At 40.5% G+C, this 25,274-nt stretch overlaps 4 protein-coding genes across 8 annotated transcripts; all 4 read left to right on the top strand.

Moving 5' to 3' along the window:
- Positions 1-196: 196 nt before the first annotated feature.
- Positions 197-6,639, top strand: LOC103990197 (cell division control protein 6 homolog). The gene is made up of 17 exons (XM_009409268.3): positions 197-537; positions 644-746; positions 1,026-1,246; positions 2,020-2,094; positions 2,186-2,289; positions 2,431-2,537; positions 2,621-2,680; positions 2,876-2,949; positions 3,073-3,123; positions 3,445-3,494; positions 4,388-4,451; positions 4,623-4,712; positions 5,247-5,309; positions 5,502-5,597; positions 5,670-5,759; positions 5,849-5,926; positions 6,183-6,639. The coding sequence occupies exons 1-16, from the start codon at positions 328-330 to the stop codon at positions 5,879-5,881; spliced, it is 1,491 nt and encodes a 496-aa protein (XP_009407543.2). The 5' UTR covers positions 197-327; the 3' UTR covers positions 5,882-5,926; positions 6,183-6,639.
- A 2,737-nt stretch (positions 6,640-9,376) lies between these two features.
- Positions 9,377-13,548, top strand: LOC135677257 (auxin transporter-like protein 4). Of its 4 annotated transcripts, none has more exons than XM_065189374.1 (8): positions 9,377-9,826; positions 10,093-10,313; positions 10,449-10,634; positions 10,839-10,951; positions 11,040-11,223; positions 11,400-11,497; positions 12,342-12,807; positions 12,904-13,548. In XM_065189374.1, the coding sequence occupies exons 2-8, from the start codon at positions 10,125-10,127 to the stop codon at positions 13,129-13,131; spliced, it is 1,464 nt and encodes a 487-aa protein (XP_065045446.1). In that variant the 5' UTR covers positions 9,377-9,826; positions 10,093-10,124; the 3' UTR covers positions 13,132-13,548. The 4 variants fall into 4 exon arrangements, with proteins under 4 accessions (XP_065045446.1, XP_065045442.1, XP_065045445.1 ...); XM_065189370.1 differs by having other exon boundaries at positions 10,090-10,313; XM_065189373.1 differs by having other exon boundaries at positions 9,994-10,313.
- Positions 13,549-17,586: 4,038 nt separating this feature from the next.
- Positions 17,587-22,755, top strand: LOC135677886 (uncharacterized). Its single transcript, XM_065190299.1, has 5 exons — positions 17,587-20,811; positions 20,899-20,994; positions 21,081-21,179; positions 22,188-22,269; positions 22,396-22,755. Exons 1-5 carry the CDS (start codon positions 20,788-20,790, stop codon positions 22,650-22,652), a joined length of 558 nt encoding a protein of 185 aa, XP_065046371.1. The 5' UTR covers positions 17,587-20,787; the 3' UTR covers positions 22,653-22,755.
- A 343-nt stretch (positions 22,756-23,098) lies between these two features.
- Positions 23,099-24,708, top strand: LOC103990201 (pleckstrin homology domain-containing protein 1-like). 2 transcript variants are annotated; one of them, XM_018826877.2, is made up of 2 exons: positions 23,099-23,793; positions 24,448-24,708. In XM_018826877.2, exon 1 carries the CDS (start codon positions 23,270-23,272, stop codon positions 23,735-23,737), a length of 468 nt encoding a protein of 155 aa, XP_018682422.2. In that variant the 5' UTR covers positions 23,099-23,269; the 3' UTR covers positions 23,738-23,793; positions 24,448-24,708. The 2 variants fall into 2 exon arrangements, with proteins under 2 accessions (XP_018682422.2, XP_065045441.1); XM_065189369.1 differs by having other exon boundaries at positions 24,442-24,708.
- The last annotated feature ends 566 nt before the right edge of the window (positions 24,709-25,274 follow it).

The following is a 25,274-nucleotide window of genomic DNA, read 5'->3' as shown; positions in this document are numbered from 1 at the left end:
TGCCGTTAGATGAGACCCAACGGCTGATCTCAAACCAACATCAACGGATGAGTTCCCCCTCCCCCATCTCCGGGCCGGATTTGACGGTGTTATCAGAAAGTATCCGACCCGTTTACACCCTTGCGGTCCCGCCACAAAAACGAAGCGTTCATGGCGGGAGAAACAGGACTGCTCCATCCATTTCCCGCGCAAACGACGAGAACCCTAATCTTTTTCATCTCCTCAGCTCCTCTTCCCTTTCCCATTGGATCGATCAGGAAGGCAGAAGCAGATCTGGAGTTGCCGTCTTCTGTTCTTCAGCCAACTGCTTCCGCTACGCGCCCTACGATGACCATGAACCGAAGCCCCGCATCTCTCGGTGGATCCCCAGCTGCCAAGGTCCCAGGAGAGACGAAGACGAGGGCGGACTCTACACCGAGCAGGAAACGGTCGAGATCTGATTGCGCCAGCGAGAGCCCGATCAAGGATCAGCAGCCGGCTAAACGGAGATCCCCGCGCAGATGCAACGGTGATCGAGAAGAAAACTGCATAGGAAAAGTGAGCGAGTCGGTCTTTCAATGTTTAGATTCAAATTAATTCCTTATTTAGTGGTCGATGGCTTCTCACCACGCGATCACATGTTCCCGAACTGGTGCTTCTGCAGCACAACGGGTCTCTTGCCAACGGAAAGCAATTAGGTTCGCCTAAATCACCCAGGAAAAGACTCTTTGGTCCTTCTAACCAGAAGCCAAAGTGGAATCCGAGAGGTAAGTTATACAATTATTTTCTATAATTTTTCAGAAAATTTACCTTAACCGTTGTATCATGCGATCATCTTTCTTAGAGAATCTATGGGCAATTGATCTAAACAGACATCTGTGATTCCTTGTAATCAGATTCGTAGTAATTACGTTGGTGATTTTGCGTTGATACATTTCTTTTAATTAATTCACCTTTTTTTTATAATACTGTGATCTTCGCATCTCGTTCCTTCTGTTGACTAGCATCTGAATTCTGAGATGTGGCATGTGATCGATCATTTGCAGACCCTGCGCAGATGCAAGCAGCAAAGCAAGCACTGCATTTGGCAACACCACCAGCCAATGTGGTCTGCCGTGAAGTGGAGCAGAAAAGGGTCATTGATTTTTGCAAAGCCTGCATTCAACAAAGTAAAGCTGGCAGCCTTTATGTATGCGGATGTCCAGGAACTGGAAAAACATTGTCAATTGGCAAGGTGCAAGAGCATCTGCTTGTGTGGTCTAAAGAGGTACTGCTGCTTATTCTTTTATACCTGAGTTTGGTGGTTTCGTGTACACTGAGCAAGCAAAAACTTTATTCCTACTTTTGAAGGCACTTGGATTTTCCTTAAACCATATTGTGTATGCCAAATTATAAGTTCTGATTTTTTTTTTTTGGATTAGATTGTTGTAATAAGTCATTGATGTGTCATAGGCTGCACAATGAAGAGTTGCAGGAACTTCATTAACTTCAGATGTGAAGCATGAATTTTGTGCTGTTGGTTGTATTTGTCCATTATATAGAGCAAGGAGGAACACAAATCTTGCTAATCCTGATGTCTATGAAGGGTATTATGAGTTTGTGATTACATAGAAGTTGGTTTTGTTACCTGTTACTGCAAATTGTACTTTGATCTAATGGGATATATTGTTGACAAAGGATTAAAACGAATCATGAGTAACTTGTAATATTTTATTGTTTATATTATAAAATCAATCTTGCTGACACTTTCCACTAATCAGTTGAACTAACTTCTGTCCACATCACATCCTAACATATTGTTGTATACGTAGTGCTTTCAACAAGTGACATCTTCAACTATGTAGGGTGGGCCTGATTGCCAATGGAATTTACCAGTCTCCTCATAAGTTAAATGTCATAAAATGTTGCTGCAGAGTTTGGAGCTTCTTCTGTATTGTTGATGACTTAAACTATCTTTGTTACGCCATTTGCCTAATCTGGATTTATCTTCAAAGCAAGTCCTCTCAGTCTTATTCTTTTACTTTCTGATCAAATTGACAGGAGGGAATTCAGTCACCAGATATTTTGACCATTAACTGCACTTCTCTAACTAGCACGACTGAAATTTTCAGCAAGGTACAGCACCAGACATAAAGTATTGTATGACCTGGCCATAGAATTATGCAATCATTTCATTTATATTGCAATATTTCAATGATAATTACAGATGCTTGTGAAGTTCAGACCAACCAGCAAGATAAAAAATTTCTCACCTCTCCAGCATCTCCAGAAGATATTTTCTCAAAAAGGGCAATCATCTGGAAGAATGATGTAAGAAACACTAAATTTGACCCTTCATGTCATGTGTCATGTTTTGTAGATATCACAATATAATTGTTCTGGTTATATGAACTTCCTTTCTCCCTCTTTTACCATGCTGAGCTCATTTTTACACAATTTCTAGTTTTACAGGTTGATAGTCGCTGATGAGATGGATTATCTTATAACTAAAGATAGCTCTGTTCTTCATGATCTTTTCATGCTTACAACTTTACCTTTCTCTCGATGCATACTTATAGGTATAGTTCTCTTCACAGTAGTAGGTTTTGAGATTGAAAAATAGCATTTTAGTGACTTTAGTTGCCAAACTTGTTCTCTGCAGGCATAGCAAATGCAATAGACTTGGCAGATCGCTTTCTACCAAAACTTGAATCATTAAACTGTGAGGATGCTAATTTTACAGTTTTTCTTCCTTCTCTCTCTCTCTCTCTTGTGATGTCCTTTGAACTTTGACTATTCGGAAAACATTTCCATATCGACTATGATGATTGTCTTTTGTTCATAAAAGATTCTCATTATAGGGCATTACGCAAGTGAAACTAAAATGATTCTAAATCTTTTATTATATTGTTGCTAGGCAAGCCTGTTGTCATCACTTTCCGTGCTTATTCTAAAGATCAGATACTCAAGATTCTTCAGCAGAGACTTATGGTGATTCTTCTTGTCTGTTTTCATTTGTCCTCTATTTGCTACATAGTTTGCCTTGTCTCTATTAGTTGGAGTTCTTCTATTAGCATATTGATTTTCAATTCTTTTTCATATCACTCTATGTAGGTTCTTGGGTGTGATGTCTTCCAATCTGCAGCACTAGAATTTTGTGCAAGAGTGAGTTAAACTTATTTTTAGCTTCATTATTTTTTTTTAATACATTTTCTGTTTCTTTATGTTGAATAAATGAGGTTAATAGACTTGGTTTCAATCCTTACAAATATGTTCCTTCCTTGAACTGCATCAACATGGTCTAGACTTAAGAATCAATTTGTTCTTGCTTGAATGATGAACAAACAGAAGAATGCAATTATGCTGTCTTCTTTAAAAAAATGAATTTGGCCTACTTTTATGCACTGTGTCCAAGCTCAGAATCTGCAAGGCAGGATGAGAAAAGTGCATCTAGTGCATGACCTAAAATTTTTATTTTCTTTGCAGAAAGTAGCAGCAGCATCTGGAGATATTAGAAGAGCATTTGATATTTGCAGGTATATGGTGCGATTATTCATGATGCATATAGTTTGTTTCAATGTTTATTTGTGATTTGCTTTATTGTCTATCTTTTGTCATGATAGGCTTGGTTCAAACTTGATATCAGAGCACAAGATTAATTCTTCTGCCCTTTTGCTGTGTTTTTTGGTCTGTTATCCTCTGTAGTTGGACTGTGAAGTTTCATGATACTAATAAGTGCACCCCCCTTATCAGTCATAAGTTGGTCGGATTGTATAAAGCAAAAATTGGTTAAAAACCGTAAGATTTTCTTGTATGCCAATTGGTAAAAGAATGAAGTGTACTTTCTGATTCTCTTTCTCTAAATGAATAGCATGCCTTGAAGCTTTACGTCAAGGTTAGTTCATTAGCTGCTTAGATCATCTCAGATGCGCTTAGTCTCCTTAGTCATCTGGCCTTTTCTAAATCGCTATCTCATGTGTCTTCCAACCAGCAAACATACTTTTCTCCTCCAGAGATGAATCTACTTAGTTTCTCTTTCATTGCTGATAAAGATAATTTGGGACATTGATCGTTATCCTTTTTTGAGTTGCAATCTATGCAGTGTCTAGTCTTTTCACCTTTATTAATTCGTTACTAACGATTGAAAAGAATTGCTTCATTCCACCAGTTACTATCTACAACTTGCTTTCCTCGGAAAGTTTACAATCCAATAGATGTTTACCATTCTTAGTCCACAATGGAAAAGCTGTGTCGTGATTCTGATCTATTCTTTCAGATTCAATTTTGCTGGCAATATTCACTTCTTTGCTCCTGTGATTGAGAATAATTCTACAAGGAGCTATCTTTCATTTAGTTGAAAAATACGAAGGTCATGTATATATCAGCGGACATTAAACTATACATAATGCTTTCTCTTTCTTCATTCTAGGAGTGCCATTGAGGTGCTTGAAGCAGAGTTAAGAGATCCCACTGAAAAGAAGGAAACTGAAATTGTAAGTTGGATACCTCTTAGTGACTTGTGATATCTGAAGCATGATTAAGATTTGTTATCAAATTTGATACAGTAATTTGCTAAATCTGGATCGCTATAAGAAAAGTGTACAATTAAGGATATACGTTGATCATCTTGACCAATATCGTTGTGCATTTGGATCACATTACAGGTGTCGTTTGATCATATGGATATTGCTATATCAAAGTCTTGCAAGTCACCGTTGGTAAATATCATACGGTCTCTTCCACAACATCAACAGGTAAAAATTCAGGAAAACTCTGGGCATAAATCATTACACAGAGCATCTAATCGATCGGGACATTTAATATGAAAATGACAGATCCAAGTTCCTTTACCATTTGAACACCCTTGAACTTTGTGCGGTGTGTTTCTGCGATATATCTAATTGGTGCATCAGTAGGAGACAATTACCTTATTTGTGGCATTATGGGCACCAATGATGATGTAGTTATACTTGTTGGTTGATTAAGTTCCAAACAGTGGAGGGCGAGTAACATCTATAGAAAATCGAACACCCATTTTTCTTGCAGTTGATAGAATGTTCATATAGTCACTCTCTTTAAATAGATTTTCTGCCACATTTATATATCCACCTGATGTAAATCAAATTTAATATATTAGGATAAATTTGAAATCTAGGTTGAACGCAATATATTTGCTGAGATATGTAATTCATTTTCTGTACCCCAGATTTACCAGGGGATTTCTACATGGTGGTAGATATGCACACAAGCAGCAGTGGTATATGAGTAATCTGTTTTTACATTTGCAGGTAATATTGTGCTCTTTGGTCAGACTTTTTCGACAGCGCAAGAATTCTACTGCTCTTGGAGAGGCAAGTTCGGTTTAACTATCTTATCCTGGTTTCAAATTGATATAAAAGAACAAGCAACTTGAACTATCTCTTTTAGTAACTTTGTACTTTATCTGGATCTTCCTTTTTCTCTAGAAATACTTAAACAGTACCTTTTTCTTCTAGACTACTAGTACATATAATGAATGTGCTGATCAATGTGTTTGGGTGCAGATCAACAGATCGTATTTAGATATTTGCAAATCTACCCAAATTCGTCCAATTGGAATGACTGAATTTGCTGACATGTGCAGAGCGCTAGCTGATCAGGTTGGGATACAATAGAAATATACCAATCATAATGTATTTGGGGAAAACGTAGCATAACAATTTCAATTCCAGGGGCTTCTCGAGCTTGGAAACTCTAGGAAAGACAGGTCGAAGAAGATAAAGTTAAAAGTTGATGTCTCAGACATCACTTTTGCTTTCAAGGTACTGATTTGTCTCTCCTAAGTACATGCTAATTTCTATTTTTCATTTTATCGGTTACCTGTTTTCTTATCAGATTTTGATTGTTACAGGGTATTCGGTTTTTCCAAAATTGCCTGGAGTGATGACTGATCCTCTATTTATCAAGTTTGAATTCTTTTATCCTCTCGGTAAGGTCAGCTTCTCATTACAGTCAATTCTTCACTGCCTACTGGAATACTATTGAACATGAACTCATAGTTTCGATCGCCAAGTTTACTGTCAGATGTACATGGATGGCTCTGAATATGCTCACCTTGTTAAAGTTTGTGTTGGGGACTAGTTAAGCAAAAGCTGATGCTAATATAGCGCAATAGATTACAACATTGCTTGCCTTAAGTTCAATTGCTGGACACGCCGTTGTTAATCGTGGACTCCTTTTTGCAGGATTGGAAACCTAATTGTGCTCCATCTGAAAATTCATCTGCTGGTGGCTATTTTTTCTCCTGCACCTCAAATTTCAAAATGTGTTATCTTACAAATAACGACGGAAGAAAGCAGACGGTGTACTTCGACTTACAATTAATTGCATATATATATACCTAGTTCATGTTTCTTATCCTGAGACTTCAAAGAAAGCCTCGTGGTAGATGCTCGAAGAAAATGCTGGCTTCAGAATATACTTTGGACGATAGTCTAGCTGACCTCTTGTTGCCTCAAAAAACGAGTTTTAGCTGGTCAACTGTGGACCATTTGTAGAACTATTATGAGTGCCTTTTGCTCTAGCAGTGTGTTGCTGAACTTATGTTTACTGACATCGATCAAATTATATTCAATGGGTTTTTTGTTTCTGCACAATATTTTTTAGATTGCTAAGTTCAAATGTACAAGACTTTTGTCAATGTAGGAGGATTATATGCAATTATATCTCTGCAATAATTGGAGGTTTTGGTAATTGTTGGATCATCGTGCCTGGTGGCATTGACTCGTTTTAATTCTTTCCCCCACTAACTTTGATCGTGCGTGGTGCTTTGACTTGTAGCTGCTCGATCTCACTCACGTTCCTCACAGTGACCGTCTCCATTCTACCGGCCGGCGCACTACCAAAAAGGAGACTGTTGTGTCGCCGTCCCCATTTCAACTCCGTCGCAGTCGAGTGTGGCTCCCCTGCTGTCTGCCATAGCCATTTCTCCTGCATCTCTATCCCCACCAACAACCGGAAGCAGTGGACGAAGAAGTTGGCATCACTGTAAAGCTCCGGTAACACGCCTTTTATCTCCACCGTAGAGGAGACACTTGGGATCTTTCTGCCACTCACACTTGTGCCGGTAGACGCTGCTTAATCATTGCAAGCGACCAATACAGAACGTTGATGAGTTTATTCTCTCGTCTTCCCACCGGACTCTTCCTTCTTATTCTATATCGGTGCTGTCGTCGTACACTGCTTCTTCTTGTTTAGAATTAGTGGATGTGCATGTGCGATGGCAGTCTCTTTCAGATGTCCTTTAATCTATAGTAATCTGCTACCTCTGCCAAAGCTTTTCGAACGTAGGACAAACGACCCCGCCAAGTAGAGAGCAAACGAAGCATCAGATGCCCAACTCAGGCTTCTCCTTTTTCTACTCCTGGGAAATATAACAAGCACCCTTCTGTCATCAGATTTCCCGGAGACACATCAACGTCCATGGCCGTCATATCAGTCGCTTTCCGGGAATCCGGATTACTCCCCAAGTGGAGAGAGAGAGAGAGAGAGAGACGGCGGTGGGTAAATATGCATGTGAGGCAGCTGTCCCTCTCTTTTCCCGGAAGATGAGCTTGTAAGAAGAGCACCTGCCGAATCCTTCGTCGTCCCCTACTCGATCTCTGCCATCTTTTTCCTTCCGCAAGCGGGGGGGAGCAAGGTCACAAGCGGATCGGATTCGAGCCCCGCGAATCTAAACCCGATTCGGCTCGTGTTGAACGTGGATTGGATTGCTACTTAAGTCGGCATATCACATTGGATACCTCGAACCATCTCTTAATGGCTCACACCAATGGGAAAGATTGCAGCAAGCAAAGATTGGATTCGATCCGTTCGGAACGGATCTTAGCTCAAATCGGATCTCGATCAACCAAGAGCCTCACAATACCTCATCCCGGCGCGACAGGTCGATACGATGACCAAAGAAAAGTAGATGGATTGGATTCGATCGGATCTTCGATTATTAATTACACCAAATTCGATCAACTTTTATCTGTCCATCTAATAATTGAATGTCACTTGATGGAGATTCGAATCGGATCCAAATCAAATCTTGCTCACAGCGATATATTTGACACATACCAGATATATTTGGGATGAGGCCAAATCTGAAGGAGACCGTGGGCGATTCCTCGATCAATGGAACCCACCACACTGTGCGTCACTGTGATCTCCACATTACCATGGCCAAGGAGAGGAGGGAACCCAGGAGGCTGTCTGCTTAAAGCGCCATGGCGACCGGAGATGGTAGACCATATGATTCGTGGCTGCACTTGAAACATGTTCCCTTTATTTAGTCTCGGAGCATCTTCTAAGAGAGTATGAGAATCTGCTATGACTTCCATATCTCCCTGAGAATTGTTTGATGGAAACTTAGGGTTTATTCGAGTGTCAAGAAGATGGAGGAGGAAAAACCACCGTAATTCACAGTCAAATAAAAAGAAATGAGACGTTGACTTTTAGAGGACTCGTGATTCGAGCCATTGGAAGTTCCTATTTAGGGTTCAAGTCAATGAATCTGAGCAGAGGACGCTCGATTCGAGAAATATGATTGTATATGTGCGTATAAACGGGTCAAAAATGATCAGCATGACTGGAAGACGATAACGGCGGTCAAGCTTGGAGTTTGGGAACTCACATAAACAAAGAACGAATGCTAATAAGACGAGAGAACGCATGTGCTTTTTCCGCCTCAATTTAATGTTGCTGTCTCTGTATTAAACTTAATTATTAGTTATTACGGGCAATTCCAGTGTTTAAGATTTAGATGGCGATCACTAATCTCGCACGGTCTGATCTATTTAATGGCCGTCCGATCCCGAGGCGAGACGACTGCCGACTCGTACAGTCTACTCCAATCATCACGTCATGCGGGTGTAAGCGCACGAATCACGGGGCCCCCTCCGAGACGAGCGGGTACGAATCGCGAGGCGACAGCTGAACGCACTTATCTCAACGCCGAAAGGCCTCGCCCGTCTTCTTATCCTCGTGCGGCGGCCGGGACCCTTTCCCCACCCAATTCCTTCCCCAAGATTCTGTAGGCGGCCAAACCATAGAATACGAGATTTCGTACCAAATCTAATTTGAAGATCTATTTCATGGAATTTAATCTGTCGATTCAATCCGGCGCGACCAAGTAGTGACGTGAGTCCTCGATTCCGGCGACGGTGGCGGTGGGCCACGTGATGATCACGGTGGAGGTGGGAACAGGGGACGAGCATTTCCACGTGCCGTGGCGTCCAAATCCAGCCACTAATCATTACCCAGCCACTCATCGATGTGGGTGTCGTTGGTGCCAACGGGGGACGTCGGCGAGAAAGGAAAGCCAATGGCACCTGAGTGAGGAAGGTGAAATGAATTGTGTAGTAATTAAGCTAAAGGAGATCCGTCCGCAGCCGTGTAGTTTATTCTATAAACGCTGCACGGTGCAGCATCCGCTGCTATGCTACTGGTTCCGTTCATGTGGGACAGCTGATCCCGGGATTTAAAATGGATGGTGTTTGGATCCGAGCCTGCTTCTGATCAGTGAGCTAACAGAGAGTGGGAGAGAGGAAACATTTGATAAGAGAGTGGGGCAAGCGCTCAGCGCAGTTAAGATCGCCACTCGGTAGTTAACAGCTGGGGGAGAGAGAGAGAGAGAGAGTCCTACTCGCTGAGCCTCCTTTCCTCTGTCGTCTCCCTCGATCCTACTCTTCTCGGAGGAATGAATCCATGTTCTTGTCAAAGACAGCTGTAGAGAGAAGAGTTTTCGAACAGTGTTTCGTCCAGAGGGGTGATCTCTAAAAAGAGAGGACGATTGCAGGTGATCAACCCGAGTGCTCAAACTTGCTGCTGTGAAGACGGTGTTAAGGTACGATGCCCTTCATCTCTCCTCGTCCTTTGATGGTGTCTGAGGGGAGTGGAGAAAACAGGCTCGCCCCACTTTGGTTCTCATTTTGGTTTGTTGTTACGTTGAATGAGATCCTCCGTGTTCCGACCAGAAACTGGGTCTTCTTCTTTCGTCCCTTCCTTTCCTAGTTACAGCGATCCATTCCTAGGGATTTCTGACCGTGATCTGTCTCGTTGCTCCTCCTCTGCTCCGGTTTGCTGCTGCTGCTGCTTTTCGTGACAAAGGAGAAGGGGGAGGACGAAAGATCGAGGTGTAGAAGATGCTGCCGCAGAAGCAAGCAGAGGAAGCCATCGTGTCGCGCAGCAACAGTACCTTAAAGGATGAGCTGGAGCAGGATGTCGATGGCAAGGGGGAGGACGAAGAGGCTGCCCATGGATTCAACATGAAGAGCCTCCTCTGGCACGGCGGCTCCGCCTGGGACGCCTGGTTCAGTTGCGCCTCCAATCAAGTACTTCAGTGTTCCATCTCCCGCATACCTGTCGATTGATTACATCCCAAGACCGTCTCTTTTGCCTTTTGATCTTTGTGATCACTAATCTGTAACCTTCTGATCGAGTTGTTTCGGGATGCAAATGCATGGCAGGTGGCTCAGGTTCTGCTGACGCTGCCGTACTCGTTCTCGCAGCTGGGAATGCTGTCGGGGATTATCCTGCAGCTGTTCTATGGGTTCATGGGCAGTTGGACGGCGTATCTAATTAGCGTCCTCTACGTCGAGTACCGCACTCGGAAGGAGAAGGAGAACGTGAGCTTCAAGAATCACGTTATCCAGGTTCGTCTCCCTCCATTCTTTCTTCTCCTCCCATGATCCATGCTTCGCAATTTCCCCTCTTTCTTCACCCCTGCTTCCCCCCTGACTTCTCATCGAGACAGCCCAAGTGTCCAACTCATAGCGTCAATTATGACTTGTGCCTTTGACTAATGATTAAGATGACGAAATTGTCTCTGTTTTCCTCCTCTTCCGCATTCGTGACAGTGGTTCGAGGTGTTGGATGGGCTGCTGGGGCCGTATTGGAAAGCCGCCGGCCTCGCCTTCAACTGCACCTTCCTCCTCTTCGGCTCCGTCATTCAGCTCATCGCCTGCGCTAGGTATTCTTCTTTCGTGCCTTCCTCTCTGCATCTCTCGCTTGCGATTTGATCGCAAAGTTCCTTCTTCTTTGATCTGGTGGCGGAGCAGCAACATATACTACATCAACGACCGGCTGGACAAGAGGACATGGACGTACATATTTGGCGCCTGCTGCGCGACGACCGTGTTCATACCCTCCTACCACAACTACAGGATATGGTCCTTCCTTGGCCTCGGCATGACCACCTACACCGCCTGGTACCTCACCATCGCCGCCGTCGTCCACGGCCAGGTAACATACCATCATCATCCTCAACGACCACAATACAGTAGCTGCAGCAGTAGTTTCTGCTATATGATCCGTTGTTTGATCGCTCACGTCGTTCACCTCCCAAAGACTTCTGCTGCTGCGGGAGGGAGAAGGAATGATGATAGTGATGGTCACTTTTCGATGGATATATGATGCAGGTGGACGGGGTGACGCACTCGGGTCCAACGAAGCTAGTGCTGTACTTCACCGGCGCCACCAACATACTCTACACCTTCGGCGGCCACGCCATCACCGTGTGAGTGCCGTCATATCTCATACTATAGCTCATTCACTCGCTCTAGAACAGCAGTACATCTACTCAGCCGGTGCATCATCAACCTTTCCCTGGCCGCAGTTCACTAAAGAAAAGCAACTCCGTTAATTCCTACCTTCCCACTTCATCAGCTTTGACATCTCACCTTTTGTACGCGCCGCCCCCTTCTCTCGGCAGCTTTTGCTGGGTGGTGGGGCTTAATCACGGCCCGGATATGGAAATCATTCCCCATTCTTTCTTGTCGCCGCTTCTTTTTCGCTTCTCCTCCTAAATGGAATGGATTGGACTTGACCGTGTATTCTTCACCATTGCCCCACCAAACAGGACCCGGTTTGGCACGGAGCCAATACCCTTTTATTTCGAGGCTGGTGCGTGCAATGAGATTTGCTAGCCTCGTGGTCACCCACCCATCGAGATCACTAACTCATATGATCTGATTCTTTTGATATATATATATATATATATATGTATATGATGTTCTACTTCTGTCATGATTGTTTGAATAAGAATTAAGTCAGTCAAAGATTTGGTCTTTATGAAATATAATGAAAATAGTGGGTTGATTAAGTACTGATACTGTGTGCTTGGCTTTATGGATTTTAATGAACTGAAGCCTTGAATATTCTGCTGAACAATGGTGACATAAACAAAACTTAGCTGAACGGTCTGCAAGATGGCCTGCGAGATTGTCAAGGCCATGTGGACTGACAGTTATGTTAGTTATTGTTTAAGCCTGTGCACTGTACCAGACATGTTCCGTGGAGAGGCATCGAGGCTGTCTCCTCCGATTCATGTTCGTATTGATGAATGGTGATGTCGTGTGTAGGGAGATCATGCACGCCATGTGGAAGCCGCAGAAGTTCAAGTACATCTACCTGATGGCCACGGTGTACGTGTTCACCCTGACGCTGCCGTCGGCCGCCGCCGTGTACTGGGCCTTCGGTGACCAGCTCCTGAGTCACTCCAACGCCTTCTCGTTGCTACCCAATTCCGGGTGGCGCGACGCCGCCGTGATCCTCATGCTGATTCACCAAATCATCACCTTCGGCTTCGCCTGCACCCCGCTCTACTTCGTGTGGGAGAAGGTGATCGGGATGCACGACACCAAGAGCATCTTCCTCCGCGCCCTGGCCCGCCTCCCCGTCGTCATCCCCATCTGGTTCCTGGCCATCATCTTCCCCTTCTTTGGGCCCATCAACTCCACCGTAGGGGCGCTCCTCGTCAGCTTCACCGTCTACATCATCCCCGCCATGGCACACATGCTCACCTACCGGACGCCATCTGCGCGACAGGTACCATCATCCTGATCATGTTCAATCACACCGTGCTTGATACTGTCATCACCGATGCCAAGTATATCAAACTCCTGAATCTGGATGTCCCTGCAGGACGCGGCCGAGAAGCCTCCCTTCTTCTTGCCGAGCTGGACGGCGATGTACGCCGTGAACGCCTTCGTGGTGGGGTGGGTGCTGGTGGTGGGCTTCGGGCTCGGCGGGTGGGCGAGCGTGACCAACTTCGTGACACAGGTGGACACCTTCGGGCTGTTCGCCAAGTGCTACCAGTGCCCCAAGCCCCAGCCACCCCCTGCCCCTGCACCTCAAATGCGGCATTACTGAGCCGTGACCTCATCCCCCTCCTCCTATTACCCTCTGCTTGTCTGCTTGCTTTTGTCGCCTGTAACATACAACAAACAGGGGAAGGCGCCGAAGGTGGGCTCTCCTGCCTCCCCCGTCCGTGTCGGATGCTTCTTTATCGTTTGGGTGGCTCCTGCGATCTTGTCTGTTCAAGATCTGCTACTTTTCTTTGTTGGTACTGCTGTTGTTATCCAGGGACTTCGAAAGGGAAGATGGGCTTCACGCGAATGCGACCTGCAGCTGTTTGTTCAAGTGCCTGTCATTTTGGCAAGCACATTGCCATGAGTCCTCAACGTAAGCAAGCTGCGTTGGTTCGGCATGGCCGGGGGTTTCTGAGGACAACATGTATTGAAGAATAACGATGATTTATGCTTTGCTGCGTTGTTAGTGGTGGTAAAACCGCTTCTTCGTTCCCCTGTTCACTCTCAGATGCAAGTCTCTTCTTCCATCTGATATAAGAACATGCGTACAGAGGACCTCAGGTTCATCTAAATGAACCTGGAAACACGACTGCTCTTGCAGCCTCTAAATAGACAGGAGTTGGTGGTAAATTTCTTTATGAGTCAAGATTCCACCAAACGTAGAAAAAGTTTAAATTAATACAAAACCCATAATTTACCTAAATCATGTCGTTGCATTGCATAAACTAGCAATTCTTGATTTTAAAGTTTAATTTAATCCAATATTGGAAGGGTAATTTTTTCTTAAAAAGCTTCTAAGTTTTTTACTTTTTCTAGCAAAGTGCTCCCTTTTTGGTTTATTTTCATAAAAAATATGATATTTATTATCTTTGACTTTCGTGTCCATCACCTTCGTCTTGCTGTCTCTGGTTCTCATTCGTCGTGTGCTCCGTTATCACCTTCACCTCTCAGTTGTCATGGCAATTGAGGTGGGTAATCTCTCGAGAGGACTTCTACGATGAGATAGAAGACTTGATAGTATTGACATTGGAGCTAAAGGACGTCGTACTCATGCTCATCGTGCTCCAGGAGGAGGATAAAAGAAGTCGATTTTTTACATTAAGATCACGAAATCAATGAGCAAGGTTAGCATGAACTCCTTGATAATGTCAAACATGTCACACTTTTTAGTTGGATCAAAAATCTTTGTCATATACCATCTCCGTGATTACTTCTTAGAATATCGGAGTAATCTTGTATTTTAGAATATCGGAGGTGCTATACGAAAATGAAATTATGAATTTTTTTAAAAATTGACCCCTATCGAAATTTAATATAATATTACAAAAACTATGTTATTTGGCGTGTGATGTGTTTGAGTTCGGGCGGATTCGTGATAGGCAACTACAAATCCTTTATGAGTGCATCAGGTACACCATGTACTGGTCCAGTGAGGAAACACGATACCTCTGTTGTATTATTTGGTCGCCGCGTCGGGACCGACAGCCAAGATTAGGCCTTACCAAGTGCTTGGTTCTATAATGGCGCTAAGCGCTCGGTCCCTATGAAAACTGATGAGGTGGCGTAATGTGACGGCGTCGGCGAGGAACGCGGGTGGCAACTACCTGTCTCCTGCCTCCGCTGAGGCACAGGATTCGTCCCCTAAATGGCGTTAGCGTGCTATATATGCGCACATTATGTTTTATCGCGCTTTCTCGCGCCTCCCCGTGTGGCTTCTTCATCTCCGACGACCGCCCATTTAGCGTTTCGCCGTGTCCACTCCCTGTTCAACGCGAAGCAGGAGTCCTCCGCCTCCTCCTCGTTCGATCCGTAAAACCATAGCTATCTTTTTTAGGGTTCTTGTTTGTTCCTTCCCGATACTCCGCCGCCGGGAGCCCATCCCTCCGTAGCTCCCAATACCTTGCAGTCTTCAGGTACTGCGACTCATCGACGTTTTCGTTTCGGTTCTCGCAGGAGCTTTTGCTAAGCGTGCGGCGGTCGGTCACTTCGCCTATCTCTTCTCTTTTCTTCTTTGGTTCATGACGGAGTAAATAGATCGTGTGGGTTTCTAGGAATAGGTTTTCCTTGAGTTGGCTTTGCATCATCATTTGGGCGGAAGGCGTCGGGTTTGATTCTTCCATTTCTCGATGAAATGAAGCAACAGAGATAAACCAAAACCCCCACTCGTCTTGCGGAATGAGTTCCCATTCTCTACATTTAGCCGGTCGGGTTAGGGCATTGCCTGCACCCCCGAACAGCTTCACTCACCCCTATCTTTTTGTTCGCTGTCTCTCATTTCTTTTGTCGCTTCTCCATAAAAATGCGCTAAGCTTGTCGTCAGTGTTTTTCTCTCACTCTCTGATGGATTAGTTTGCTTTAGACTGAATTTACTTTATTCATGAATCTAAAAATTTGATATTGGCAATCTGAAAGTTCGTTCTTTGTCAAACATATCTCGTACAATTTCTTTTAGAATCTCACATGTGCTAATGATTATAGGTTGATTGAACCATACACATTTATGTTGTTCCTGATCTACTGAATCTAGATGATTAGCTCCCTGTGTTGTTGTTTGAATTTGGTAAATATGTGCCTAGTTTATGTGACTGATACCTGTTTTGCAACTTCTGATACTGTTCTGCTGATTTCTAATGCATTGTGAGGTGCATGATTGTATGCTCCACTGTTTGTGCAAGAAAACCGTAGCACAAGAAATTTTATCTTGGTCGACGTAACATCATAATGCATTCCTATCTATCCTACTAATTCCTCTGTTTGCTGAGTATTTGGTACACTCCGTTGCAGTCCATACCATGCATTTTTTATTAATTACCAATCACTTTCGGTGCATATCATAGTGAACCTGTTAACCTTTTTGTCCATCTGTTGGGAAGTTTATTGAAACTATATTAATCAATAACTACCCTAAGCTATTGAGCATTGCTGTGACTCAACTGCAGAGAATAAGATGTATTAAAGATTTAATTGGGTTCTGATTAAAGTTATCGACCAATGAAAATAAAGTTCATATCTAAGAAAATCTTAGGAGATAACTTTTATTAGAGTGAATCTCATAATTATCTTTTCTTAGACCTTTTGTTTTTGTCTATATAATGTTAGGACCTTCTAAGAATTTGATGATCACATAATCACATCGGAGATCTCTTCTACCACCTCTCTGATTGGTTTCTACTCCATCGATCATAGTGGTCTTATGAAAAGTAAAAAGAGAAGAGAAAGGCCTAGCTTCTTCTTGTGCAGATCTATTGTGTAGAGCTTTACAACGATCGAGGTATCTGATTTGATAATGGCATAAAAAGGTACACATCCTATTCTCAATTTATGGTAATTTAAATTTCAATCATGGCTTAATTGTATTCTACATGATGAAATGGATTTCAATTCGATTCAATAATGATATTCAAAGATCTAATAGATTGTCTTATATTTATAGGGATGACAATTGCTGATAACATATGAACTTTATTATTGCATGAAAATAATGTACTAAAATATTTAAAAGCTATAAAAGATCAGTTTAAATCTGTTGATAAGTCATTAACTGACACATTAATGAAAGAGCTAGCTACAACTCAGTATGATGACACTCAAGGAATTTAAGATCATATCATTAATATAGCTGATAAAGCTGTAAAGCTCAAAATTTTGGGTATGAATATAAATGAATCATTTGTAGGATAATTCATTTTTTAATTCTCTTTTTTGTTAGTTTGGTCCATTTAAGATTCACTACAACACAAATAAGAATGAGTGAAATTGAAATGAGCTGACTAGTATATGTATTTAGGAAGAATAAGGTTTTAAATAGAAATGATATCATAAAGTTCTAACTATTACTCAATGAGTGAGTAACAAGAAAAGAAAGTTAAAGCATAATCCATGAAGTAAATCATCTGAGTTTGAAAATAATATACCAACTCATGAAAAGGAAAGCATTCATAATAAATTGCCACTTCTATGGCAAGAAAGGATATGTGAAGGACTATAAGTTTTGGCTTGAAAAGAAATATATAAACTTTATATTTCTATGTTTTGAATCAAATATTACAAAAGTCTTTATATTATTTAGTAGATTGACTCTAGTGTTTCAACTTATATTATCAATAATTTGGAAAGATTCCACTTAACTCGGAAACCAAAAAAGCATGAAAGATTTGTAGTTACAAGGAATTATCTTAAGGCAAAAACCATAGTAGTGATCACTTATCGCCTATTTCTAGAGACGATTCATCTGATGAATCTTGAGGATTATGCTATTTTTCTATAATTCGAGAAATTTAGTTTCTTCATGTAGAATTTATGGGTTAAAATATTAATTTTCTTTTTGTTATGATAAACTCAAAATATTTATGTTTTAAGAAAAATTAATTTTAAAATTCTATATAGTGATTTGTATAGAATTAATTTGAATCTTGAGTTTGTAAGGACATTAATGACCTTGCAATTAAATGTTAGAATAAAACGTAGTTTCATTAATAAACTCATTGAGATTTTATATACTTATATCTACGAACAACTTTGTGTTCCCTATGTTGTGGAGAAAAGTATTTTATTATCTTTATAGATGATCCGTCAAGATAGGAATATATATATCTAATAAATGAAAGGTCATATGTTGTTAACATTCTTGAAGTATACATAAATGAAGTTAAGAGACAATTAGATATAATTGTCTAATCCAATGAGGATGATGAATTTTATGATAGATATAATGAATCAAGCCAGGTATCGATTTATTGTCATAATCATAGATGAGAATAGTTTAATATGCTAATAAAATATTTCTAGAAAATGATGAAATCAGTGAGAGTGAAAAATTTTGAAAATTTAATCTTGATATTAAGGTGATACAAGTTGATGCTCCTTTATTATTTCCTATCCGAGAAGTTGTTGTTCCTCAAATCACTGAATAATTTGATGAAGGTGAATAATAAAATAATATTGATGAACTCGCATATTGTATTGATATTGTTAATGAATTTGTCAATTAACCACAATCGATAGTTTTGAGAAGATCTCACATGGAAAGATGTTTTATTTCTGATAATTATGTTATATATCTACATAAATTATATTATGATATATGAATCAGAAGGGATCCATTATCGTTTTAATAAACTATGGAAAGTAACAATTCTAAGAATGGTTAAATGATATGAAAGAAGAGTCAAAATCAATAAACGAGAATGGTGTATATGAACTCATCGAATTGCCTAATAATTATAAAAGGATCAGATGTTGGGTTTTAAGATTAAACACAACTCAAAAGGTAATATTGAACGATACAAAACCAGATTTGTGGTCAAAGATTTTTCTCAATTACAATAGATAGATATGAAAATAACTATTCTGAATGAGAGGTTTAGATGAGAAAATTTATAAAGAACAACTTGAAGGATTCGTAGAGAAGGGAAAAGAACATTTGACTTGCAAACTTAAAAAATATATTTATAGTCTTAAATAAGCTTCTAGATAGTGATATAGAAAATTTTATTATATCATTATTTATTTCAGATTTAGGGAAAATATTGTTGATCATTGTATATATCTAAAGGTTAGTGGGATCAAGTTTATTATATTTGTATTGTATGTTGATGATATTTCGTTCACTAGTAGTGATTTTGGTTTATTGTATGAAACTAAGAAATTTCTCACTAAAAACTTTAAGATAATCGAGATGAATGAAACAATTCATATTATTGGCATAAATGTACCTAGGGATGGATATCAAGGATTGTTAGGATTATCTCAAAAAAAGATATATTGATCGAGTCTTGAAGAGATTTACTATGCAACCTTGTTCAGTAAATGATATACCTAAACCAAATGTGTAAATTTTAGTCAAAGCTATTGTTCTAAAAACAACTTGAAAAAAAATAAAAAATCCTTATGCGTGAACAATTGAAAATTTATTATATACTCGGGCATTTACTAGATTAGATATTAGTTTTGTAATTGGACTGCTAGGTAGATATTAGAATTATCCAGGAATGAAATGTTAGAAGACTGAAAAAAAAAAGAGATATATGTTAGCTAGAGGGGTAATTCATTAGAAAAGTATAAAGTAATTTATTATTGCATTATCGACAATGGAAACTAAATTTGTGAAATAGTTTGAGATTAATAATCAAGTTTTGTGACTGCAGAATTTTATCTCAAGACTTAGTATGATTGACTTAATTGCTAAGCCTCTGAAAATATTTTATAATAATATATTAGTAGTTTTTTCTTTACGAATGACAAGTAACTTAGCGGTTCTATGTATATCGAGATAAAGTACTTGGTGGTTAGAGACAGTTTAATTTTTTCTTTAAGAGTACTATTAGGTAGATAGTAGAATTATCGAAGAATGAAATGTTGGAAGGCTACAAAAAAATAAGATATATGTTAGCTAGAGGGGTAATTCATTAAAAAAGTATAAAACAATTTATTATTGTATTATCGATAATGAAAACTAAATTTGTAGAATGCTTTAAAGCTATTAATTAAGTTTTGTGGTTGCGGAATTTCATCTTAGGACTTAGTGTGATTGACTCAATTGTAAAATCGTTGAAGATATTTTGTGATAATATAATAACAATTTTTTCTCTAAGAATAACAAGAAACTTAACAATTCTATGCATACCGAAATAAAGTACTTTAACGATTGTTGATTCATTCACCAAGGCCTTATAACCTAAGGTGTTTAAAAAATGTTCTTAGAATAAGGTTTGTGAGCAATCTAGTAAAGGTATGGTGATGCATGTTTGAGTAGACATTGTAATTAACATTTGCTGCTTGTGTAATTGAGGCTATTTATTTTTGCTATCATGTTTATATTTATGTATGTATATATTATTGTTGAATATGATAATGAGATTGTTTTAACAAGATAAACTTATATAGGTTATTATAGACTACATTAGGAAAGACTAATCGTACTGTGGTATATAGAAGGAAATATGATATTAATGAAATACAAGCATTGTAACTCATATTGATAGTTGACCCTAATATAGTATTATTATAATTATTGGACTTATTGACTTATTTTCGAAAATTTGTAATCACGGAAAAAATATTTTTCGAAATTTTAGAATCTATATCGTAACTTTGAACCCTTTGTTTTATATGTTAATCAGTTAATAAGTCAAGTGGTAGAATGTTAGATTTTGTGGCTCAAATAGCTTGGGATAAAATATATTAAAGATCTAAATGGATTTTGATTAAGGTTATTGGCCATTAAAAGGGAAGCCCATATCTTAAGAAATACTTGGGAGAGTATCTTGATGTGAGGGACTCTGTTAATTATCTTTTCCTAAAACTTGTATTCTCGTCTATATAATGACAGAACCTCCTGGGGATCTGATGATCATATAATCACATTTTAGATCTCTTCTCTCACCTCCTTGATTGGTCTGTCCTCAATTATAGTGGTCTCATGGAAAGTAAGCAAAGAGGAGAAGAGCCTAGGTTTTTTCGATATAGATCTATGGTATGGATAATGATATAGAAAGGTACACATCCTCTTCCCGATCTATGTAACTTAATTTAGATTTCAATCTTGACTTAATTGTATTCCACATGATAGTTTAATCTTACAGGTGGTAGTTGGTGTTTCATTCTGCTAGAAAGAGAAACAGAGGTAGTGTTGTCTTAGAAAGAGAAATAGAGGTGAAGAAGCTGGTGGTGGAGTTGGAGGGGTCAATTAAGAACTCTCCATTGGGTCCAGTTGCACATGGCTCCAAGAAGGCAGAAGAAGGTACTCCATTATCCATCATCAGTTCTGCTGTTGTTGGGACACTGATTTCGTTTTCTGCTCGATTACCTTATTACCTGAATGATTCAGGTGGGGATGATGCGGATAGATGCTGCGATTGATGCACTGCTCCCTTATGGTTTCTCCAAGGAAACAATCTGCTCGACTGTCAAAAAACTTCTGAAGGTATGATCCCTCTTCTCTGTTCATTTTCTATTCACTCTCTTATTAGTATTTTAAAGTGTACAGCTACTGTGCTTGGAAACTGTTAGGTTTATGATGATGCTGCTGCTTGGCACATTATCGAAGAAGATACTTACAGGCTGGTCATTGAGACCATCCTGGAAGAGCAAGAAGAAAAGGCGAGAGAGGTACTTCCTTTGACCTCTGGCATTTTCATGCATCTCTCTTGTCGTGGTTTTTTATCATGCTCTGCGTTATGCTAGTCGATTGTTGTACTACCTATATTAGCAATCTTATTTGTTCCAGCACATGGCATACAGTACTGAACTATGAGTGGCAAATATAATGGGTATGTGCAACATGTGTGTTATAGTTAGCTGCTAGTAACGGCCTGCAGTGTCACTTATGTAGTGTAGTGGAATCTGTTTCTTGTATCTTCATGAACATATCACCTTTGAAGAATCAATACCTACTTCATCACATGCTTAATATCACAAGTTCATTTCACCTTGGTATCTTCAATCAACAGTCAAAAGAAATTCCTCCAACTAAAGTCTGATCTTTAAATTTCATCTATTCAAGTTATGCAATTAGGTTACGATTTGATCTGCAAGAGTTCCAACAAAAAATCTATGTGGTCATTTGCGTTTGTATAATAAAACTGATATGCAAGATTTGGAAATGAATTCTGATTGATTGCTACAAGGAAAACATTGGCCTGTTAACCCCGTCCAATTTATCATTGAAGGTGGGTTCAGCAGATATTTTAAATTTTCAAAAGAAGATATTTATTTCTTTGCGATAGAACTCATGCAATATGTTTCCTTCATCAAGTTGTAAACATAAACATCGATGTTAAATATATTAAGCCTTTATATCGTACATGTTCACAAAAGTTCAGTTGATTATGATCATCTGAGAGTGATATCTGTTTACAACTGGAAAGGTTGCTTTTTTTTTTTTGGTACCATTTTGAGTTTGTTTGTCTTCGAAGCATTGCCTTGTGCCAGATTGGTTTTTGTGTATTCAAACTGCTACCGTATGCAGTTTATTTGTCTTCGGCAGATGCATTCATTGTGGCCTAATTATGTTATGGCAAATGGTAACATGTAGTGGTTGCGTAAGTATGCAATTTGTATTCTCAGTTGCTCTATAATATTATTCTTGACCACAATTATCCATGACGACTGCTTCAGGAGCAAAGAGCTAATGAAGAAGCCAAGGCCTCAGAAGGTCCTAGCCGAGTTGCGGAGGCTAACTTACTTATTTCTTCATTAGGTATGTTGATAGTTTTTGTTCTAAATTTTAGTGTAATTTTGTTTTCGCATACAGTCTGACCACGTTGACTACAATTGCTTTGCATACATGCAATCCGTAAACTGGAAGGACATTTCATATGTACAGACCTCGACTGCAGCAGGAAGCAGAGCGTGAGTGGCGAGGGCCAGTCGGCTTTGGCAGTCCGAGAGTGTGACCCACCGCAGTTGGAGTCAGGCTTAGGTTCTCATCAAACTCCAAGACCAAGGAGGACTCCCTGTTACGGCTGGATAAGCGAAGACGAAGACGAAGACGAACCACAGGAGAGGGCCGTCGAAGGTGAACGCCCGCAACGTGTAAGGAAGCGGCCCAGTGGATGGGATGTGAAGCCCTCTCACATGTGAATGTTGCCAGGAAAATTAGATATGTGATTCGACTGTATGCACCATTTCTCTGTATACAGGATTTCTTGGTGATGTAATGTGTCCTATGCCAAACGTTCTAAGGAGTTGCATAATGAGTTTGTTTTCTGAAATAGGAATTACTCTCATTCGTGCTGCTGCTGCTGCTCTCTCTCTCTCTCTGCTTTCCTGTTGACCGTCAAAATAATTTGGCTATTGTGAACTTGAGCTTGATTCGAATTCGATTTAAATCATATGATGATTGGGACCCTAATAAATTGTCGAGCATCGCGGCTCGACCGCACCGCAAGCCGAGGCGGATCAAATTGAGATATGTCCAACTACCGGTCTCCCTTAATAGGCCCATACGAATCGGACCGCACCGCAGCCAGAGGCGGTGCAAATTGAGATGTCCATTCACCTCCCTCCTTTAATAAGCCCATCGCAATCGAGTTGCTCGACAGAGAAAGGGCACGAAGGCGGAGCAGAATCGAGAAGCCCTAGAAACGGCATAATTCCAGCTACATACCCGGAGACGACGAGGAACGCGGACGCTGCAGCCCGCCCAGCAGAGAGGCAGCGGAAGAGAAGAAGACGCCATATAGAGAAGGAACAAGTCGATGGCGGCCAGCCTGTGGCGATCGGTATTCGGAGGATCGGCTGCCCCGGTGGAGGAGGAGGAGCGCGTGGCGTTCTGGTCGAGCCCGGAGCGGACGGGGTGGCTGACGAAGCAGGGGGAGTACATCAAGACGTGGCGCCGCCGGTGGTTCGTGCTGAAGCAGGGGAAGCTCTTCTGGTTCAAGGACTCCACTGTCACCCGCGCGTCCACTCCCCGTGGCGTCATCCCCGTCGCCTCCTGTCTCACCGTCAAGGGCGCCGAGGACGTCCTCAATCGCGCCTTCGCCTTCGAAATCTCCACCCGGGGCGAGACCATGTACTTCATCGCCGACTCCGAGAAGGAGAAGGAGGAGTGGATCAATTCCATCGGCCGCTCCATCGTCCAGCACTCCCGGTCCCTCGCTGATGCCGAGGTCGTCGACTACGACAGCACCAAGCGCTCCGCCAAACCCTCCTCATCCAGTGATTAGAAACCCTCCAACGATGAAGAAGAGAAAAGATGATGATGGTGATGATCGATGAATAGGTGCGCCTATCAGGCCATCTCCCTTCTAAAATATCAAAATCTAGGGTTTCTAATTCTTTATTATGCTGTGGATAAACTTGTGTGATTTCTTCTCTGATTGGATCTTGGCCAGCTTGCTACGGTTATAAGATCCTGTATCTATCGCGGTGGCCTTCCCTGCCTCGCTGTGGATCTACCTTATCTTTGTGTAGAACTATCCGTTTTACACTGTTCCCTATGTTCTCTAGCAATTATAATTGTCTTTCTTACTTTATTGTTCTGTGTGATTGTCGATTTTTATGCTTTTGCAATTCGATATATCGCTTTTTTTTTTAATGAGATGATAGGATCATTGATCATAGGATAGTTGATATATCTGTTCAAGCATCATGTGTTTCATGTCATCCTTTTCTTTCTTTGATTTTAATTATATTAGTTTCATTTGTATTTAATTCATCATGTCTTCCAACTTTTTTTTCCCTTAACCATATGCATAGGCATATACACCAAAGAAATAAGGGATTAATGATGCAAACCTGGCCCTGCTGGGGATCAAACCCTTGATTAGTTGATATTAAATTGCGTGTTTAAATGATGACATTTGGTTGCAATAATAAACCATGCTACTTGTTTGCTGGAGTACTCCTTGCTGATCTGTTCTTTTCTCAGGTACAGCTTGTCAGAGATTTGTTATTTTCTTGTTCTGGTAAAGAAGCTTGTCCTTAAGGTGGTTGTCTCAATTTTTAATCAGTGAATCTATCAATTGTCCGACTTGTTCTTTGAGAACTATTAAGTACAGAAATCTTGTGAGGACCATCTTGTATTATGACTCTTTTAATCTTTATTACGAGTCTTTTGGCTAACGAATCTCTTGCCCCATATGGATTTTATCTACCAAGTCTGGAAATGTATTGATGGCTCTTGTCTTCTCCTCTAGTTGTGACTTGCGAATTAGTGTCTTTTCTTCTTTCTCTTTCATAATGTTTCTTCTATAGTTTGCTAAAGCTTTGCAAAAATCTTTCCTTAATTGTACCCATCTGCGGATTGGCAATATCAAAGCCATTGTTAAATTTAACTTCTTGCTACTGTATTTGGAATTCCAGCTCATTGTTATTGTAACTGTAGTTCTTTTGCTACTATGTCTTGTTAGACAAGGACTATGACTAGGCAAAATTAGCCTCTTAGGCCTCTTTTTACTGTCTTATATATTCTTCTGTCTTTAGTTTCAAATTATTTCATTCTTGTTTGACGATAGTTGTTGGCTCTGTGTTGGACATAGCTTTGGTGAATATCTGGAGTTAGAATCTGTAACTTATAGTTAGTACTTCTCTTTTAGTTGATAAAATAGATTTAGAGTATGCTTTTTGTTCTGACCTGGATAATGTGTAAGTGGGTTTCAAAGAAGCGTAATATTCATTTTGACTTCTTTCGAATACAGACAGTGATTCTTCAGATTGTGTGGTAATAACTGTCTCTCATGTCCGTTGTAGTTCTTTGAATCC

This window comes from Musa acuminata, chromosome BXJ1-6 (genome assembly GCF_036884655.1).
Source record: "Musa acuminata AAA Group cultivar baxijiao chromosome BXJ1-6, Cavendish_Baxijiao_AAA, whole genome shotgun sequence".
NCBI classification, from domain to species: domain Eukaryota; kingdom Viridiplantae; phylum Streptophyta; class Magnoliopsida; order Zingiberales; family Musaceae; genus Musa; species Musa acuminata.
This window is presented reverse-complemented; position numbering and strand designations above follow the sequence as displayed.

Excerpts from the sequence above, each read along its gene's own strand:
- LOC103990197 (XM_009409268.3), top strand. The coding sequence starts at position 328 with ATGACCATGAACCGAAGCCCCGCATCTCTCGGTGGATCCCCAGCTGCC. Across the intron at positions 747-1,025 it reads GCCAAAGTGGAATCCGAGAG|ACCCTGCGCAGATGCAAGCA; the intron begins GTAAGTTATACA and ends GATCATTTGCAG. Across the intron at positions 2,095-2,185 it reads CGACTGAAATTTTCAGCAAG|ATGCTTGTGAAGTTCAGACC; the intron begins GTACAGCACCAG and ends TGATAATTACAG.
- LOC135677257 (XM_065189374.1), top strand. The coding sequence starts at position 10,125 with ATGCTGCCGCAGAAGCAAGCAGAGGAAGCCATCGTGTCGCGCAGCAAC. Across the intron at positions 10,952-11,039 it reads CAGCTCATCGCCTGCGCTAG|CAACATATACTACATCAACG; the intron begins GTATTCTTCTTT and ends GTGGCGGAGCAG. Across the intron at positions 11,224-11,399 it reads CCGCCGTCGTCCACGGCCAG|GTGGACGGGGTGACGCACTC; the intron begins GTAACATACCAT and ends TATATGATGCAG.
- LOC135677886 (XM_065190299.1), top strand. The coding sequence starts at position 20,788 with ATGGCTCCAAGAAGGCAGAAGAAG. Across the intron at positions 20,995-21,080 it reads CTGTCAAAAAACTTCTGAAG|GTTTATGATGATGCTGCTGC; the intron begins GTATGATCCCTC and ends GGAAACTGTTAG. Across the intron at positions 22,270-22,395 it reads CTTACTTATTTCTTCATTAG|ACCTCGACTGCAGCAGGAAG; the intron begins GTATGTTGATAG and ends TCATATGTACAG.
- LOC103990201 (XM_018826877.2), top strand. The coding sequence starts at position 23,270 with ATGGCGGCCAGCCTGTGGCGATCGGTATTCGGAGGATCGGCTGCCCCG.